Source organism: Pleuronectes platessa, chromosome 20 (genome assembly GCF_947347685.1).
Source record: "Pleuronectes platessa chromosome 20, fPlePla1.1, whole genome shotgun sequence".
NCBI lineage: Eukaryota > Metazoa > Chordata > Actinopteri > Pleuronectiformes > Pleuronectidae > Pleuronectes > Pleuronectes platessa.
The window spans coordinates 20508425-20529593 of NC_070645.1; the positions used below are offsets into that span (position 1 = coordinate 20508425).

At 45.4% G+C, this 21169-nt stretch overlaps 1 protein-coding gene across 40 annotated transcripts in view; it reads left to right on the forward strand.

Annotated features, from left to right (window-relative positions):
- LOC128425788 (NACHT, LRR and PYD domains-containing protein 12) overlaps window positions 1–21169 on the forward strand; it is a 99892-nt gene that overhangs the window by 71569 nt on the left and 7154 nt on the right. For 29 of the 40 annotated variants that reach the window (XM_053412574.1, XM_053412573.1, XM_053412578.1 and 26 more), the window contains 5 exons: window positions 1807–1980; window positions 2361–2534; window positions 17099–17272; window positions 17810–17983; window positions 18365–18538. In XM_053412574.1, coding sequence (XP_053268549.1) covers window positions 1807–1980; window positions 2361–2534; window positions 17099–17272; window positions 17810–17983; window positions 18365–18538 — 870 coding nt within the window. Of the gene's footprint in view, window positions 1–1806; window positions 1981–2360; window positions 2535–14769; window positions 16571–17098; window positions 17273–17809; window positions 17984–18364; window positions 18539–21169 lie in introns of all 40 variants that reach the window. The other 11 variants (XM_053412587.1, XM_053412608.1, XM_053412607.1 and 8 more) reach the window with 9 other exon arrangements.

Here is a 21169-nt window from a genome sequence, read left to right on the forward strand (position 1 = left end):
GTGTTTCAGGCACGTCCAGTGGGGAGGAGACCTCGGGGAAGACCCAGGACTAGGTGGAGAGATTATATCTCAACACTGGCCTGGGAACGCCTCGGGATCCCCCCGTCAGAGCTGGTCAATGTGGCCCGGGAAAGGGAAGTCTGGGGCCCCCTGCTTGAGCTGCTCCCCCCGCGACCAGACCCCGGATAAGCGGATGACGATGAGATGAGATGAGAGATGAGATGTCTCATTCTAAAGTAAAGAAAACAACAACTGGTACAATTCAGATGAAACTAGTGAAAACATCTCTAGGATTCTTTTCTCTTCAGTTTCTAACAATGGATCCTTTCACCTGAATCTTCCACACTGGAGCTTTAAGGTCAAAGGTCAGAACATGTGTTCCTAACAGTGAACACTGATACTGAGCTGAGAGATGTTTGTAGAATGAGCGCTGAGGACGGAGTCAGGCTCAACGTGACTGAAGTTTTACTGACAGAGAAACAATCCAATGCTGGACAATGTGTACATGTAATGTTTCTGTGGAAGCTAACCAGGACTCGTCCCGGTGGTCCTGTGGACTGACCACATGACAGCGTGCTGCGTTGGTGTTCTGGGACTGGGCTCAGGGTCCAGAGTCCAAGTTGATTATATTCGATGTCTTTTATTTTTAGGACCAAGTTCTTCAGGCCTGTTTCTTCCACTTTGGGTTCATTTCCAACATGAAACCCTTCCTCTGGTTTCAGGACTTACACGGGGTCGTCCATGCCTTTATCTTTTCACCACTTGATCTCTGTTCCGCCCTGTACACACGTGTTCCTCAGGCTCCCTGCACCACTTTCAACTGGTCCAACTGCTGCTCAGATCATCACCACTTCAAGAACACATGATCATAGAACTGCTCGCCCTTTCACACATCAACTGTGGAACATGTTCTGACAAGTGGGTCGGACATCTTCTGGAGCTGAAGCAGCAGCAGGAGATTGTCCGGGTCCGACTCGTTCACAGCAACAGGAACATGTGGGAACATTCAGACGAGGGGCGGAGCCAAAACACATATCTCCATGATAACCATGTTTACGTTAAGTTATGTTAAGTTACAGGTTCAGTGTGAAGGAGTTAGTGACGTCTCCAGGTGTCGTACATGTGAACGTAGTCCACTTGTCCACGTGTACGACTCCTGAACATGTCCAGCAAGATATTTAGAGACATCTAGTGGTGAAGTTACATATTACAAACAACTGAACCCCGAGGACACGAGGACTTTCAAGTTGTTTTCAGTCATGAACTCTGTAAAATAGTGTCTGGACATTTTCTGGAGTTTGACTTTCATATATGAAGAACGGGTGGAGCAGCAGGAGGCGGAGCCTGTAGAGCAGCAGGAGGCGGGACATGACGTATAAATCCTGCTGTGGAAAGATCAGTGTTGTTGTTTACAGCTCATCCACACCGGCGTCGGCCCTCATCACCAGAAGATCTGGAATCTCCTTGTGTTTCCAAGTTGACGTCTTCGTCTTCTACGTGTCCGGCTCCTCTTCTTCTTCCTGAGATATTTGTGTTCGTCCAGTTTCACGTCCGTCACGTGTTAGAAACCTCATCAACACGTCCACTCGCTCTCTGTGAATCCTCTGGACATTCACCTGCTCTATTCTCACATGGACTCACTCAGAAACTTTATTAGGAGGCTGCAGGAAAAGTTCCAGAAAATGTCCAGAACAACTTGACTCAGACTTCAGGTCTGAAAACAGAGACAGTGATGTTTAGTCAAAGTCCTTTATTTTCACACATGCACTCAGTTCAGTTTACAGTTAAGTTTTATTCTTTATCCAGGTTGAATCACTGCAGTCTGTCAGAGATCAGCTGTTCTTCTCTGGCTTCAGCTCTGAGGTCAAACCCCTCTCATCTGAGAGAACTGAATCTGAGTAACAACGACCTGCAGGACTCAGGAGTGAAGGAGCTGTGTGGTTTTCTACAGAGTCCAACCTGTCGACTGGAGACTCTGAGGTCAGTTCACTGACTGACTTTTGTAGATCTCATATCTATAATACAGCATTTATACACAATTTTTCTCATTTAATTCTAATTTAACATAATTCCTCTTCATACATAACTTGAATCCATTTATTAATTAATCTGTGACATTTTAAATATTCAGCTACTTGTTAAAACACTGAGTTTAGTTCTGGATTTCATAAACTGATCTGCAGGACAGAGACCAGGTCCAAATAATCTATTTGTACTGAATCAGGACTCTTTTTTAGTCCAACATGTCTGATTTCATATTTATCTTCCATGTTATGAGTCTGTGCTCACATGAATATGTGTCTGTTATTTTCACACATGAACTCAGTTTAATTTACAGTTAAGTTGTATTCTTTATTCAGGCTGGTGAACTGCAGACTGACAGAGATCAGCTGTTCTTCTCTGGCTTCAGCTCTGAGGTCAAACCCCTCTCATCTGAGAGAACTGGATCTGACCTGCAATGACCTGCAGGACTCAGGAGTGAAGGAGCTGCTTGATCTACAGCAGAGTCCAACCTGTCGACTGGAGACTCTGAGGTCAGTAGATTGTTGGAGTCAGTCCACGCTGCTTTCATCAGTATGTTACTAAACACAGTCAGTATCACAGATCCAGGGTCTGTGCTACCAAGCAGGATTTGTGGTTATCAGGTTAACTTCAGTTTAGTTTTTTCAGTTCTACGAAGCTCGTCCACTTCTTAACCAGGTAAATCACCATGGTAACTTCTGATGACAGCTTACCTGCTCCAGGTTAAGTTGGAGATCAACCAGTATAGAAGCTCCGCCCACTGACCACAGTGACTCTACACTGTTGTGTGGTGCACACTCTCCTTAAAGGGACGGATAAGGGAAGTTTAAATCAACGTCTGGTTGGTTCAGTTGATCTCTAACTCACCCAGAACATCTCAATGTCTCCAGACTCATCCTGTCCCCAAAACACCAGATGACCTCAGCTTCCTGGAGACAGGTCCATGTGTGTGTCCTCAGAGACAGTGAGACAGTGTGTGTCTTCTTCTCTTCTACTCGTCTTGTTAGTAAACAACAGATTCAGATCTCGTGGCCTCGAGTTATTTATCTCGTTCACACACGTTATTATGTCGTGGTCACGTAATATATTTTTACCAAATGCCACCAGGGGGCGCTGTAACTTACACATTGACACGATCCCAGATGATCGATCTCAATGAGGAAAACCTGAGTTAACTTGACAAGTTGATAACCAGCGTCATGTGACCACTTAGCCTGACTGTGTCTGTCAGGTTCAGTTGAGCTGATCTCAGAAAGATCTCCTGGACATGTTGAAGTTTCTTCGTAGTTCAGGCCTCAGTGTTTCCTCAGTGAAGCTGTGAGAGGACAATGAGGACAGACGTCAGGATTGGACAGAGACACAGAGAGACAACAGTCGGCCAATCAGACGAGCCACAAGCTGCTTGGGATCATGTGATTGAGTTGACGTGAAGACGACAGTTGTTGTTGTTTTCATGTGAACAGGAAGTGAAGCTGGACCACAGCTGACAGCCTCACACGAGGGACAGAGACGGTGTCGTCTTCATCTGATCTGAGACAGTTTGTCCTCTCACTTCATCAGTGAAGAACTGATCAGGTGGATCTTTGTCACAGCTCTGAGATCAGTGGGACTGAAGCCTCTCCTCATCACATGGTAACCAGGAGCTCTTTATACAGAGCAGAACCTCTGCTGAGGTCCATCTGTCTCCTCTGGTCCCAGTTTGTCAGAAGCAGATGTTCATCAACACACAGTGAAACATGGCTTCACCTGTAACAGCAGTAAATCCACCTCTCAGGTGTCCACTCTGCACTTTGACATGCAGAGGACACACACTGAGCTCTTAGCGTGTTCATTCCAACACGTGAACATGAAGCAGAGAGGAAGCTGCTCCACCTCTGAACAGGACTGAAGTCCCTGCTGCTCTTTCTACTGGATGAGCTGCATCACTGACTCACAGCTGATGAAGTGAGTCTCTGTGACACTGATGTCTTCTTCTCTCAACAGGTGGTGGGGGGGATCTTCGACGAGCTGAGTGTGAAGAGGACAGTGTGAAGAGGACAGTGTGTGTGGACGGAGGCTGAGCTGTGTCCTGAGGATCCATACAAATTTCAAAATAACAATTTATTAGCACTTAAACATCTTTTTAGTTTTGCTTTTTTGAAGAAATTGTACTTTCTTGATTCTTGTTGTTCTGGGTTTGATCCCTCATGGTTGATGCACTTATTGTAAATCGCTTTGGATAAACGCGTCAGCTAAATGAAATGTAATGTAAAGGCAGAGTGGAGACAGAGCTCCAGAGGAATCAGAGGAGGTGGTTGTAATATGTAACTTCACCACTAGATGGCCCTCCACACCGATTTTGTTTATTCACATGAAGAATGTGTTTATTGAAATGACACAACACAAGCAGAATATATAACCCTCTATAAAGAGTCACATATATGTGTTTAAGTTTCCTTTATTCTGTTCCACCTTTGTCCCTCAGTCTGTCTCCATGTGTGTAGAACCACATTCTGTTTGTTTATGATCTTAAAGTTCCTGGATTCACGTCACAAATTGATTTAGTTCAACACAAAGGTCAACACAATCAAATCACTTTGAGTTTAAAATCAGACTTTTGTCTTTGACACAAAAGATCAAAACTCTGGATTTAAAAATGGGACGTTTTCATTTCTGCATCAGGTGCAGAGCGGTGGTGGCTTTTCTACTTTTGACCCACAGGTGGCGCTGCAGTATAACAGCAGCACATCCCAGTCAAAGCCTTTATATTCAGTCTATGAGTCAAACACATGGATCATTTCCTCTGTGACAAACCAGATGTAACGAGAAGAAAAGCATCTCAGAGAGAAAAGTTCTGTTTCTACTTGTCTCTGCTTTAATGCTCAATAAACATCCTTCCACCGACTTCACTGGAATCATGACTCAGCTTTTCTTTCCTCTTCAAACAAACTGGTGGAAACATCTCGTCCTTGGTGCAGGTAAAAGAACAAAATCACCAGTTTGACATAATGGAAACCAGCAGAAGAAAAGTGAATGAGACATTTACAGAATGAAGAAGAGTCGATGAAGAGCAGAGCATCTTTAAGTCTCTGAGGAAACTGTTTCATAAACATTTTACCATATTTAATAGAAAACTGACCCGAGGACGTTTCATACAAACGTAGATGAAGATTCTTGTTGTACGTTCTCGACCACCACCTCAGAACAACCACCAGGGGGAGACTGTAGCAGGCCTCTGGGAACAGCTGCATGCTGGGAAATAATTGATGATGGGAGGTTCACAGCAGAGACAAGGGACAGAAAGTGTCTGAGAGATGATGTCCTGAAGACAGTGGACATTTTGGGCCTGTTGTGTTGAACAGTTTGTGTTATTTTGTAGAGACACTTGTCTCAACATGATGTCACTTCCTGTTCAAGCCCGTCTCAGTTCTTTGTGACTTCAGGATCAGAAATGTTTGACAGAGTCAGTTCCTGACAGGCTCCAGTTCTCACTGTGTGGAGAGATCATCATGTGACTTTGTGATGATCCTCAACACACGTGTGTCAGTGTAACATGTGACTGTGACGCCATGTTCATGAACACGCTGCTCTAACATCTGTCCAGCAGATGTTGAAGCTCTGAGGTCCACTTCCTCTGCAGCAGAGTGAGACCATCATCTCTTCATGGAGCTGTGCACCAGGCTGGTGTCACGTGACCAAACACAAAGTGTGAACAACACGTCATCAAAGGATCTGAATTATGAAAAGTACTTTGTACTGATGGAGAAGAGATTGAGCTCGTGATGAAACTCTACATCTGATCCATACATTTATTATTTATTATTCATCAGTTGATTTCATTCATCCACCAAACAAAACTATTTACATTCAAACACAAGAAGAAGAATCTGATCTGCAGCTGTTTCACAAGATGTTCATTAACTACGAGGTTTAACCTCTCTCTCTCTCTCTCTCTCTTCCCTCTCTCTCTCTCTCTCTCTCTCTCTCTCTCTCTCTCTCTCTCTCTCTCTCTCTCTCTCTCTCTCTCTCTCTCTCTCTCTCTCTTTTTCCTCGGCCAGACTCCACATGAGCCACAGACCAGGACGTTTTTAGAATCAAGAAACTGGTGCTCAGAGCAAAGAGACAACTGAGTAGTGATGGAAAGGACAGCAACGTGTGTATTAATTTATTTAATGTTTTCTGTTTTTGTTTCTAACATTTTAAACAACATGGATGTTTTTAAAGTTGGGGTTTTAAACGTGAACATTGCAAGAGATCAAAGGAAAATAACTCTTATTTATAAAAACAGTGATAATGAAAAAATGTTATGTTTTTCACAAGAAACGCAAAGTGATTCTAATAATGAGTCTTCTCCACGGCTTTTAAACCAAACTCGCTGGAGGTCAAACATGTGATCCAGGGGAGGCTTCTTTTAGCCAAAGCTCAGTTCGACCATTTCACTGCTGTTTTTATTAACGTTTATGCTCCAGCAACCGGTGCAGAGAGGAAGCCCTTTTTACTAAAAATAAGTGAAGTTATTAATGATGGTGCCATGGAGGATTTTTTATTCTTGGGGGGGGATTTTAACTGCACTGAAGATGCGGTTTTAGACCTTAACCACGCAGAGCCTCATCCAGCCTCTCAGCACGCCTTAAAGCAGCTGGTCCGCTCTCACGGCCTGGTGGACGTGTGGAGGAGGATGCACCCAGACTGCAGACAGTACACCTGGTCCCACATCAGAGAGAGTAGGATCTCCTCAGCCAGGTTAGACAGGATTTATTGTTTTAAACATCATTTTAACATTTTTAAAAGCTGTGCTATCATGCCGGCTGGTTTTAGTGATCATTCCCTGCTTTTATGTCATGTGTTTATCAGGAATGTTTTACTGAAGAGCGCCTATTGGCATTTTAATTCTGTTTTAACATTTGATAAGAGTTTTACAGATGTTCTTACGTATTTCTGGGGTGTTTTTAGACAGAGGAAGGGCGAGTTTAGTAATCTTAGGCAGTGGTGGGACCACGGTAAGACACAAATACGCTTATTGTGTCAACAACACACCCTCAATGTCACAAGAGACGCCCCCCGATCTATGAAAGATCTAGAGACCGACATAGTGGAACTAGAACATTTAAGTGAGTCCACCGGAAATCGAGGTTATATTGAAAACCTCAAAGAAAAAAAGATGGCTTTAGCCGACCTGTTAGAACGTAAAGTACAGGGCGCGTTAGTCAGGTCTCGGTTCCTGAACATCAGTGAAATGGATGCTCCAACTAGTTACTTCTTCAGTCTGGAGATAAAGAACGGGCAGAGGAGAGTAATCCACACCCTGCTCTCAGACACAGGGGAAGAGCTGATGGAGCCAGATCAGAGAGCGGGCTGTGAGTTTTTATCAAGCCCTGTACTCTGGCCCTGTAGTCCGCCGTCCCTGCATGCAAGGCATGCAGGGACGGCGGGCTCCTGGCATTGACGGACTGACCCCGGAGTTTTATAAAGCACGATCTTTTACAGGTTTTTAATGAGTGTCTGGCGTCTGGCTCCATGCCAGTGTCCTGCAGGAGGGCTGTCCTCACACTGCTCCCGAAGAAGGGGAACCTGCAGGACATCCAGAACTGGCGCCCTGTGTCATTGCTCTGTGTGGATTACAAACTTCTGTCCAAAGCACTGGCCTCCAGGCTGGGGAAGGCTATGGAGCAGGTCATCCACAGGGACCAGACCTACTGCGTGCCCGGCAGGTCCATGGTGGACGATGTCCACCTCATTCGAGACCTTTTGGATGTCTCCAGTTCATTAGATGTAGATATAGGCTTGATTTCCCTAGACCAAGAAAAAGCTTTTGACCGCGTTGAACACAGCTTCCTGTGGCAAGTGATGGGGAAGTTTGGGTTCAGCGCTGGCTTCATAGCTAAGATCAAGGTGCTGTACTGTGACGTTGAGAGCGTGTTAAAGATCAACGGCAGTCTGAGTGCTCCTTTCAGGGTAGAGGGGTCAGGGCTGTGCTCTGTCGGGGATGCTCTACGCACTCTCCCTGGAACCTCTCCTCCGCAGAATAAGATCTAGCATCCAAGGTGTGTTTTATCCTGGTTTTAGGGTCAACCTGATTTGATCGGCTTATGCCGATGATCTTATTGTTTTTATTAAAGACCAGACGGATGTAGATGTTTTAGCCAAAATCTTAAATGATTTTAGCGTGTCATCGGCCGCGAGGGTCAATTGGAATAAAAGCGAAGCCCTCGCGGTCGGGGAGTGGCCTGGAGGTCTCCCAGTTCTCCCCCAAAACCTGAAATGGAAGAGGGAGGGCATAAAGTACCTCGGGGTGTTTTTAGGAAACGAAGATATACATAAGAAGAACTGGGAGAACGTCACAGAAAAAATAGAAAACAAACTGTTAAAATGGAAATGGCTGCTCCCAAAGATGTCTCTTAGAGGGAGGGTACTGGTTTTAAATAATCTTATGGCATCCCAACTGTGGCACCACCTGATGTGTGTGGAACCCCCCCCTGGCTTACTTTCGACTTTACAAAAGAAAATGGTGGACTTTTTCTGGGGGGGTCTACACTGGGTGCCACAGGGGGTGCTGTTTTTAGCCAGGGAGGAGGGGGGACAAGGCCTCGTCCACCTGGCCAGCCGGACTGCAACTTTTAGAATTCAATTCATCCAAAAATATCTAACAGGTGCAGCAGATCTGGTGTGGAGAGATGTGGCCAGCAGCATCCTTAGGCGTGCAAATAACCTGGGGTTGGATGATGCTCTGTTTTTAACAGATTCTAAATTCTTAAAGTTAAGTGGGTTGCCTCCTTTTTATCAAGGTGTTTTTAAATCATGGGCCCTTTTTAACAAAACAAGGTGTCAAAAAGCAGACTCTCTGTACTGGTTGTTGAGAGAACCACTCGTGAATGGAGCCAGACTGGACGTCAGCGGCACAACAACACCCGGCCTTATGGCGGCGCTGACCCGGTCTGGAACAGTGACCTTACAGCAGCTGGTGGATGCAGTGGGGCCGGCACTCAACAACGCCCAGGCCCTGGGCTCCCTGCTGGGGCTGCAGTCTAGCCGGATGGCCCAGAGGATCCTGGAGCTCTGGACCCAGAGGCTCTTTATGCGTGAGAAAGACCTCCTGAGGGTCTACCAGAGGGGGGAAATCACACCAGAGGCTGCAGACCCCTACCCGGAAATTATCCTGAGCCCAGGCCTGGGAGAAAAGACCGGCCCCCTACTAACTGAAGTCAACAAACACAAACTAACAATTCACAGAGCGGACAAAGAGACGCTGTACAGAAACTGTGTGAAAAGCATCCACCAGACCGGACTGAGCCACAGACCCCCCACTGTGTGGTCACGGAGGTGGGGGGAGCATGGACCCTGCCCACAGTGGAGGATTTTATACAAACCTCCCCTCAAGAAAAGAACAGGCGACCTCCAGTGGAGAATTTTACACGGCGCCGTCGCTTCCAACGCTTTTATTTCTATTCTTAATCCCACCGTTCTTAACAAGTGTCCTTTTTGTGACATGCGTGAAACTATTTATCACGTTTTTACTGAGTGCAAGAGACTTTCAAGTTTCTTCGCTCTTTTAACTGCGGTTTTTAGTGATTTTAACGTCACTTTTACTGAGAAGGTTTTTATCATGGGAGCTGCCTACAACAAAGCAGCTAAAGATAAGTGGCAGCTCCTGAACCACCTCTCAGGTGAGGCCAAGATGGACATTTACATTAGTAGGAAGAACAGGGTAGAGAACAGGAACGGGCAGGAAGCGGGTGCGGTGTGGGTGGTAAACCTCCGGGCCAGACTCAGACTCGAGTTCAGTTTTTACACAATGGTATCTGATCTCGAGTCTTTTAAAAGAATTTGGTGTTTTAATGACATACTCTGCACCGTCACCAACAATGAGCTGTCCTTTCCACACTTTTTAACAGACTGAGTTTTTTTTAACAGCAGCACTTTTTCTATTTTATTGAATAATGCTGTAAACAAGTGGTTTGTAAAATTAAGAAAATGTAAATAAAGTGTTTGTGAAAAATCAAAAATCTCTCTCTCTCTCTCTTTCTCTCTCTCTGTGTGTGCCCTTGCTTGGTATTTTTGGGTGTGTTTCTTGAACAGACTGGTTTGTCCTGATTCCTGTGAGCTCACAGTGTTTTTTCTCTCCGACTGAAGATGGTTATGAAGAGGAAGAGGAGGACAGATAGGAAAGATAGAGAGATGGATAGATAGAGAGAGATATAAGTCTGGTGTGTTTCCTCCTCAGACCTGTTCTCACTTGACACTTTAACAATAAACACTGAGTTCATACGTTACAATCACCTGAGTGTGTGTGTGTGTGTGTGTGTGTGTGTGTGTTTCCAGTTTCAAGTTTCAAGAGTTTATTATCAAATGCACAACAATAAAATTAAGCAGTCACTGGCAATGAAATGCTAGAGTCACAGGCTCTTATAGCAATGCTCAGAGCATTACAAGCAAAAAACTTAATAAATGATATAGATCTAAAAATATATGTACACCGGAAGAAAAAACACTAGTGCAATTATGTCACGGTGCTGGTTTAGTAGAGTTATTGCAGATCAGAGGAGTTTAAAAGTCTTATGGCCTGGGGGATGAAACTGTCTCTGAGCCTGGTGCTGCCGGCAGCGGGCAAAAATGTTCATGGCTGGGTGAAAGGGGTCTCTGATTATCCGGCTGCTCTTCTTCCTGCACCGCTGGGTGTAGAGCTCCTTCATGGATGGTAGCTCCGTCCTGGTGATGTGCTGGGCAGACTTCACCACCCTCTGTAAAGCCTCACGGTTCAGGGCGGTGCAGCTGCCGTACCAGGCGGTGATGCAGCCAGTCAGGATGCTCTCTATGGTGCACCTGTAGAAGTTGCAGAGAATCCTGAAGTCCATGTGGAGCTTCCGCAGCCTGCGGAGGAAGAAGAGCCGCTGCCTGGCCGTCTTCCTGATGGAGTCTGTGTGATGGGTCCAGGTCAGGTCATCACTGATGTGGACCCCGAGGAACTTGAAGCTGCTGACTCGCTCCACTTTGGTCTCGTTGATGGAGGGGGGGACGTGTTCTTCTCCTCGTCACCGGTGATCAGGCCTATGACAGTGGTGTCATCAGCAAATTGACGACGGTGTTGGAGCTGTGGGTGGCCCTCAGTCATGTGTGAACAGGGAGTAAAGAAGAGGACTGAGCATGCAGCCCTGGGGGGCCCCGGTGTTGAGAGTCAGGGTGGAGGATGTGGTTCTGCCGATCCGCACCGCCTGTGGTCTGCCCGTCAGGAAGTTCAGGATCCAGTCACGGGGGGCGATGTTGAGCCCAAGGTCTCTGAGCTTGGTGACGAGCTTCAGGGGCACGATGGTGTTGAATGCTGAACTGTAGTCGATGAACAGCATTCTCACATATGTGTCCCTCTGGTGCAGGTGGGAGAGGGCAGTGTGGAGGGTGAGGGAGTTGGCATCTGCAGTCGACCTATTTGACCTGTAGGCAAACTGAAGAGGGTCCAGAGAGTCAGGGAGGGAGGAGGTGATGAATGGTTGGACCAGCCGCTCAAAGCACTTCATGATGATGTAAGTGAGTGCTACTGGGCGGTAGTTGTTCAGGCAGAGGGTTTTTGTTTTTTTCGGAACAGGGACAATGATGGTCTTCTTGAAGCATGCAGGGACTACAGACTGGAGCAGTGACAGGTTGAAGATGTCTGTGAACACATCTGCTGGCTGATCTGCACACACCTTGAGAGCTCGGCCAGGGATGCCATCAGGTCCATGAGCCTTGCGTGTGTTGATCCGGTTGAGAGATCTCCACTGTGTGTGTGTGTGTGTGTGTGTGTGTGTGTGTGTGTGTGTGTGTGTGTGTGTGTGTGTGTGTGTGTGTGTGTGTGTGTGTGTGTGTGTGTGTCCTTGCTTGGTATTTTAGGGTGTGTTTCTTGAACAGACTGGTTTGTCCTGATTCCTGTGACCTCAGTGTTTCCTATCAGACTGAAAATGAGTGGTTATGAGAAGAGGAAGAGGAGGACAGAGCAGAGAGAGATAGAGAGAGAGAAAGAGAGAGAGAGAGAGAGAGAGATATAAGTCCGGTGTGTTTCCTCCTCTGACCTGTTCTCACTTTACACTTTATCAGTAAACACTGAGTTATTAGGACACTTTGATCGAGTTGATCGATCTCCAGTACCTGCAGAGAGGGGGAGGAGCCAGTGAAAGTGAAAGTGTTCAGACTGGTTCTAACTTCAAGCAGCAGACGGAGGAGACGTGAAGTCTGAGGCTGGTGAGTGTTCAGCTACATTTATATTATTCATTCATATTATTTTACTGTCACAGACTCTGGGTCAGTTTTCTACTCGTGGACTTTAGAGAGAAGAAGATTCAGGATGAACTTCTGTCAGTCAATCAACAGTTTGACTTAACGCTGTGATTGGCTGAGTCCAACACATTAAACCTACAACTGTCTCAGGTTACGTGACAACAGGGACACAGTGTAGGAGCGTTTGTTCTATTTGAAGAAACACTGAGTTTACTACCTGACTTCATTGTGTGAGTTTGAGCTCACTGTGTTTTTCACTGGATCCAGAGACAGTTGTGAACAGCAGGTCTGGATCAAAGAGCCTTCAAAGGACTAATTAACAGAGTTAACTCACAGCTTCACTTTTTATCTTCATCGGTTCATCAAGTGTTTAATAACACAACGTGTTTTCACAATCATACGGTGCAGTCACCTGTGTGTGTGTGTGTGTCCTGGTAATTCTGGGTGTGTTTCTTGAACAGACTGGTTTGTCCTGATTCCTTTGAGCTCACAGTGTTTTTCCTCTCAGACTGAAGATGAGTGGTTATGAGGAGGAAGAGGAGGACAGAGCAGAGTCTCCAGGGTCCAGCTGTCTGTCTCTGAAGAGTGACAGGTCCATGGGACGTCTTCCTCCAACCTTCAATAATGAACCTGGACCCTCACACACAGAGTAAGAGACCTGCTACAAACATGTGAACCTGCAAACTCTCCACTTTCTCTCAGTGTTTATTTGGTGGAGGTCACTGCTTGTAGCTCTAAATATGTTTTTCATGTTGGTGTGTTGATGCTGACCACTGAGGTCACTTTGTTCTCGTAACATTATCTTAGAAGAAACCACATGAATTGTGGACAAAGGGGGACGGAGTAGCTGCAGGGCCCCAGCTGATCCAACAGGTGATCTTCAGTGACACAGGTGCAGAATAGAAGAGAAGCAAGTTGCACCATCCACTCATCTAAAGAAACTCTGTGAATCCCAGTGACCATAATAACTTCTCCCAGGTTTCTCTTTGAGGATCTTTAACGGACTCCAGTGTGTTTGTGGCTCAGCTCATTAGAATCTGCTCTGTTGAAGCTTCATGACATCATCCTTCTATCTGTGGCCTCTGGGTCTGGTGCTGGTTGAGTTCTGCTGGACGTCACCACAGCGTTCCACACAGTCAGACATGTTTGTAAAACACCTGGAGGTGGAAGTTGGTCTTCATCGTCCAGTGTTGAGACGTTTCACTTCCTTAACGAGAGACTGAACCTTCTTTCATCCTCTGCTCCATCGATTGTTGTGACCATCAAGGTTCAATTCATTAACCACTTTTATTTTCTCTGTTCCTGAGACTTCTCTGCTCGATCCATCAAAAGTACAATCGTCTTTCTAACTTTAATGCAGACGACAGAGTTTTATCCTCCAGTTCCACCTGACGGCTGCAGCTTGCCCCAATACACTTTATTAACTGGCTTTATGATATCAAACCCTGGAGCTTTGTACAAGTCAATGAAAACAAAGTTCATTATATTTGACCCTCAAAGCACTTGAGACCCTTTACTCTGTGACACCCAGCAGCCAGAAGCCCCATGTTGTCAGGCTCTGTCCGTCCAGACCTTTCTTGTGAACGGGATATCTCAAGATCGCCCTGAGGGACTTTCTTCAAGTTTGGTACAAATGTTCTCTTAGACCCATTCAACAGATTTTGGAGGTCGAAGGTCACGGTGGTCGAAGGTCACGGTGGTCGAAGGTCACGTGGCCTCACAAATCATGTTTTGGCCTCTTGAACAGGACGTCCCAAGTCTGTCGTGAGGAAGTTCCTTCACATTTTGACCTCTTGTCACTTGATCTTAAAGATGAACTGTTTAGATTTCAATGGTCAAAGGTCACTGACCTCAAGAGTCTGGAAACAATTGGCAGTATTTCTATTTTGAACCTGTTTGTCTTGTGCTTCTCATGTCTCCATTATTAATCAGTTTAAATGTGCTGAATTAAAATATGAGTTGCCAACTTGTTACTCTGGAGTCTGCCTGACTTCAGATGCTTAACTGCAGTCAACTTGAAGCTGTCAATCAATCATGACAAAATGACAACCTGTGACTGTGACATGTGAGTGATCAGGACATGTCTTCACAGGGAGAGGAAGAGGAGTCACGTTTCTGAGGAGGAGCAGTCGTCCTGCTGTGCTTCGTGTCAGGACGTCCTGAAGGATCCAGTCTCCACCAGCTGTGGACACTGGTTCTGCAGACAGTGCATCACCTCATACTGGGACCAGTCTGGTTCTTCAGGAGACTCCTCCTGTCCCCAGTGTGGAAAAAGATCCAGAACAGGAGCTGGAGGTCAGACAGCCGGTCAGAGCAGCACTGTACATGTGTCTGCTGATGTCTTCACTTCTGACAACAGCACATGTGGTTTTATTTTGTTCCTTCATACAGCATCAACATTTAACATCGTTAGAAAAGCACAAAGTTAAAAAGCTTTTATTTTCTGTAGTTTTTCTGTATCTGATGAAAACAATCAGCAGATTCTCAGATTCTCTGTCTCTCACATTGTTTCTTGTCTTTCAGCAGATCGTGGTCTGCAGGAGGTTTCAGATGAACATAAGCTCAGTGTGAGGAGGAGATGTGAACATGTGACTGAAGGAAGTGATGAAACAGGAAGTAGAACCCTCCTCAACAGGATCTACACTGAGCTCTACATCACAGAGGGACAGAGTGAAGAGGTTAATACTCAACATGAGGTGAGGCAGCTTGAGACGGCTTCCAAGATGAAGATCCTCCAGGACACTCCCATCAAGGTCCAGGACATCTTTAAAGCCTCCACTGACCAGCAGAGCAGCATCAGAGTCGTCCTGACCAACGGCGTCGCTGGAGTTGGAAAAACCTTCTCGGTGCAGAAGTTCACTCTGGACTGGGCAGAGGGTTTAGAGAACCAGGATGTGGGTCTGCTGGCTGTGCTTTCGTTCAGGGAGCTGAACCTGGTGAAGGACCAGCAGCACAGTCTTCTCACGCTGCTCCATGTTTTCCATCCAGCGTTACAGAAGCTCACAGCAGAGACGCTCGCTGTCTGTAAACCTTTGTTCATCTTTGACGGCCTAGATGAAAGCAGACCTTCTCTGGACTTCAACCACAGGGAGCTTGTGTCTGAGGTCACACAGAGGTCATCAGTCAACGTGCTGCTGACAAACCTCATCCGGGGGAATCTGCTTCCCTCGGCTCTCGTCTGGATAACCTCCAGACCTGCGGCGGCCAATCAGATCCCTCCTGCATGTGTTGACAGGGTCACAGAAGTACGAGGCTTCACTGACGACCAGAAGGAGGAGTACTTCAGGAGGAGATTCAGTGATGAAGAGCTGTGCAGCAGAATCATCTCACACATCAAGACGTCCAGGAGCCTCCACATCATGTGTCAAATCCCAGTCTTCTGCTGGATCAGTGCTACAGTTCTGGAGCACATGTTGACCACAGACCAGAGAGGAGAGCTGCCCAAGACCCTGACTGACCTGTACTCACACTTCCTGCTGGTTCAGACAAAGAGGAAGAACAACAAGTACGGTGAGGGACATGAGACGAGTCCACAGCAGCTGACGGAGGCTGACAGGGACGTTCTCCTGAAGCTGGGGAGGCTGGCACTTAAACATCTGGAGGAAGGAAACATCATGTTCTACCAAGAAGACCTGGAGCAGTGTGGTCTTAATGTCACAGAGGCCTCGGTGTACTCAGGAGTTTGTACTGAGATCTTCAGAAGAGAGTGTGTGATCCTCCAGAAATCAGTCTACTGCTTTGTTCATCTGAGCGTTCAGGAGTTTCTGGCTGCAGTCTACATGTTCCACTGTTACACCAAGAGGAACACAGGAGAACTCAATAACTTCTTGGGAACATATGGGGACACAGACAGTACCTTCTCCCTGTATGACCTCTTGAAGAGAACCATGGAGAAATCCCTCACCAGTACAAATGGTCATCTGGACCTGTTTGTTCGCTTCCTTCACGGCCTCAGTCTGGAGTCCAACCAGAGAGTCTTAGGAGGCCTGCTGGGTCGGACAGGGAACAATCCAGAGATCATCCAGAGAGTCATCAACAACCTGAAGGAGATGAGGAGTGATGACGTTTCTCCTGACAGAAGCATCAACATCTTCCACTGTCTGACTGAGATGAACGACCACTCAGTTCATCAGCAGATGAAACAGTTCCTGACGTTGAAGAACAGATCAGAGGAGGAACTCTCTGAGATCCACTGCTCAGCTCTGGCCTACATGCTGCAGATGTCAGAGGAGGTTCTGGATGAGTTGAACCTGAAGAAGTTCAACACATCAGACCAGGGTCGACTGAGACTGATCCCAGCTGTGAGGAACTGCAGGAAGGCTAAGTGAGTCCAGACATGATCAATAACATGTTCAATCAGTGGAGATGAGTCGTTCTTCAAATACACTCAGTGTTAAATGATCCTCATTGTTTTGGGCAGCATGGTGCTGCAGTGGTCAACACTGTTAGTGCAGACCTTCTGTGAGGAGGAGGTTCTCCTGGTGTCTGCAGGGTTTTCTCTGGGTTCTCCAGCTTCCTCCACAAACAATAAGACATGTAGATCGAGAGCTAATCAGTTTATCTTTGAGTCCAACTGGTCAGAATGTGAAGAAATCCCCTAAAGACAGACTTGAGACTTCAAGAGGCCATGAACATGTTGTGTGACCTTGACCTTTGACCACCTGAATCTAATGAGTTCCTCTGTCAGTCTGAATGAACGTTTGAACCAAATCTGAAAGGATTCTCTTGAGGAGTTTTTAACATGTTCATGAGGCAAAGAGGGGATTTACCAGGGTGAGGGTCACATGATCATGTTTTGTATGAAAGTTGTGTTTTCTGATTTTATTCTAACAGATATTTTCTTTAATTACAGACTCGGTGGTTGTCGACTCTCAGAGACTCACTGTGAAGTCGTGGCCTCAGCTCTGAAGTCAGACCCCTCACATCTGAGAGAACTGGATCTGAGTCACAACAAGCTGCAGGATTCAGGAGTGAAGCTGCTGTGTTCTGGACTGGAGAGTCCAAACTGTCGACTGGAGACTCTGAGGTCCTTAAATCCTTCTTCACTTTTCAGACTTTCTTTCTTATTGGGTCATTATTAATTTAAATTGTCTCAGTCCTGCTCTGCTCACTGTCCCTCAGTCATCTGTCACTCACCCAGCCTGTCAGTCACGTCCACCTCATCAACTCCATTCACCTGCACTCACCTGCTCCTGATCACTAAGAAAGTGTCAGTAAATAACATGTGGACTGAGGCCGAGCACTCGTCCTCCTCAGGTTTTCAAAATAAGACTCATTCTTATTGAAACACGTTGGACAGTTGATAAGTATAGAAACAAACAGGAAGTGACTGTCAGGAGCCGTCTCTACTTTAAACAGTGTTTAATTACACAAACCTGCTCAGTGACCAACACACAGAGAAGAAGCTGATGAATGAAACAATGTTCCAACATGTCTGATCTGATATTTATCTTCAGGTCACAGACTGGACTGAGGTCAGCAGCATGTTGAGAGTCTGTGTTGACATGATGACGACCCACAACAACAGGAGGACACATTCTAATATTCATATTTCTTCATCCAGGTTCGGGAGCTGCAGACTGTCAGAGATCAGCTGTTCTTCTCTGGCTTCAGCTCTGAGGTCAAACCCCTCTCATCTGAGACAACTGGATCTGAGTCACAACTACCTGCAGGACTCAGGAGTGAAGGAGCTGTGTGGTTTTCTACAGAGTCCAACCTGTCGACTGGAGACTCTGAGGTCAGTTCACCGACTGACTTTAGTAGATGTCTTATCTATAATACAGCATTTATATACAATTTATCTGATTTTAATTATAATTCAACATAATTCCTCTTCATACATAGCTTGAATATATTCATTAATTAATCTGTGACATTTTAAATATTCAGCTACTTGTTAAAACACTGAGTTTAGTTCTGGATTTCCTAAACTGATCTGCAGGACAGAGACCGGGTCCAAATAATCTATTTGTACTGAATCAGGACTCGTTTTTAGTCCAACATGTTTGATTTCATATTTATCTTCCATGTTATGAGTCTGTGCTGACATGAATATGTGTCTGTTATTTTCACACATGAACTCAGTTTAATTTACAGTTAAGTTTTATTCTTTATCCAGGTTGTTTCGCTGCAGACTGTCAGAGATCAGCTGTTCTTCTCTGGCTTCAGCTCTGAGGTCAAACCCCTCTCATCTGAGAAAACTGGATCTGAGCTACAACGACCTGCAGGACTCAGCAGTGAAGGAGCTGTGTGGTTTTCTACAGAGTCCAACCTGTCGACTGGAGACTCTGGGGTCAGACATCATGTTTTAATGTTAAAGGTTTAGCGCAGCGGCCGGCAACCTGCGGCTCCGGAGCCGCATGCGGCTCTTCAGCTACTCTGCAGTGGCGCCCTGTACAGTGCATGTTGCGCATATTTTTCGCGAACGATGAACTTAACGAATCAGTTCTTTCATATGATGAACGTTAGTGAACGTCACGTTCACTTTCATTTTTTAAATAATCATCGTATCAGGCCATCATGAAATACCAGGAGCGGGTGAATGTGTGTGTGTGTGTGTGTATGTGTGTGTATGTGTGTGTACGCGCTCCCAGATAGCCAACACACACACAGAGCCTGGGCTCCGCCCCCCGCCCTGAGCCCCGCTCACTCGCTCAGAGAGACACATTGAGAGTGACTGACCGGCTGCTTCTCAACAGTGAAAACAACGAGTTTCTCTGGTCTCAGCTGATCAGAGGTCTGCGCCTAAGCTTCTTGATCAGAGCAGAAGCTGCAGTTGGTTTGTACGGATCTGCAGTTTCTGTGTCCGCCTCCAGTCTGACCTGCTCTCACGCTTTGTTTTAATATTTCAGCAACTAAAATATGCGTCACATCCTATTACATCCCGGCGCTCTTCCCTGCAGGTCGCTAATCTATAGTTCCGACCCCCGGCCTCGGTAAACTAATCATGGATAAATCCCAGCAAAGAAAAGTCTGGGAGGGAAATAGAGTTTAATTCTGCGTGGACAGATTACTTTGCTTTCACTGCCACGAATGCTGTCTTACTATATGTATGTTTGATATGTGGCGAGGAATTAGCATACAATAAGAAACGTAATGTTGTAAGATATTTCCAGAGCAAGCACACAGCATCTGCTGAAAAGTACAAAGCTGGAGATGAGCAAAAAAAGCTGAGTTCTGTGTTTAATTTATTCCAAAGTAGGACCACACATGTATTTTGTTCTCCAATTCATAAGAGTTTGGTGATTTTGTAACAGGTAAAAATAGCAGTTAAATGTCAACAGTTTTTTTTATTGTCGTTCTATTATTTAATAAATGCAACAAACTATAGTTGTTATATATATTGTATAACTATATATATATATATAACTTTATAACCTGTGTTATCAAATATGTTGTGCGGCTCCCGATAGATTTAATTTGGGGGAAGAGGGGGCGAAATGGCTGTTTCGATAGTAAAGGTTGCCTACCCCTGGTTTAGCGTGTAGAAAGTAGGGACATCTAGCGGTGAAGTGTCATGTTTCAGCTAAATATAAAGTACGTAAATATACAGTATGGAAATTTGAAGTATATATATGAAGTATATATAATATTTAAATATAAAGTATGTAAATATAGCGTATATATATATAAAAAGTATTTAAATATAAAGTATTTAAATATGAATGTCTCATTCTAAAGTAAAGAAAACAACAGTTGGTACAATTCCGTTGAAACTAGTGAAAACATCTCCAGGATTATTTTCTCTTCAGTTTCTAACAATGGATCCTTTCACCTGAATCTTCCACACTGGTGCTTTAAGGTCAAAGGTCAGAACATGTGTTCCTAACAGTGAACTGTCATGGGAATTTCTCAATAGTCAAGCACAAGTCATTACAATGACTTTCTGGAAGTTTATTTTACATCTGCAGATGGGCATCAATGTACAAGACCATGGAATGGATTTCATACAATGAGCAATGACATACAGGAAAAAGCAGCACTTTATACATCTCCAAGCCCCTCCTAGAGAGGAGATAAATGTTATCGATCAACCTCTTTCATGTTAAGAAATAGGTTGATCAATAACATTTTTTTCCTCTCTAGGAGGGGCTTGGAGATGTATAAAGTGCTGCTTTTCTTGTATGTCATTGCTCATTGTATGAGATCCATTCCATGGTCTTGTACATTGATGCCCATCTGCAGATGTAAAATAAACTTCCAGAAAGACATTGTAATGACTTGTGCTTGACTATTGAGAAATTCCCATGACAGAACACTGACACTGAGCTGAGAGATGTTTGTAGAATGAGCGCTGAGGACCGAGTCAAGCTCAATGTGACTGAAGTTTTACTGACAGAGAAACAATCCAATGCTGGACAATGTGTACATGTAATGTTTCTGTGGAAGCTAACCAGGACTTGTCCCGGTGGTCCTGTGGACTGACCACATGACAGCGTGCTGCGTTGGTGTTCTGGGACTGGGCTCAAGGTCCAGAGTCCAAGTTGATTATATTTTAAGTCTTTTATTATGTGGACCAAGTTCTTCAGCCCTGTTTCTTCCACTTTGGGTTCATTTCCAACATGAAACCCTTCCTCTGGTTTCAGGAGTTACACGGGGTCGTCCATGCCTTTATCTTTTCACCACTAGATCTCTGTCCCGCCCTGTACACACGTGTTCCTCAGGCTCCCTGCACCACTTTCAACTGGTCCAACTGCTGCTCAGATCATCGCCACTTCAAGAAAACATGATCATAGAACTGCTCGCCCTTTCACACATCAACTGTGGAACATGTTCTGACAAGTGGGTCGGACATTTTCTGGAGCTGAAGCAGCAGCAGGAGATTGTCCGGGTCTGACTCGTTCACAGCAACAAGAACATGTGGGAACATTCAGACGAGGGGCGGAGCCAAAACACATATCTCCATGATAACCATGGTTACATT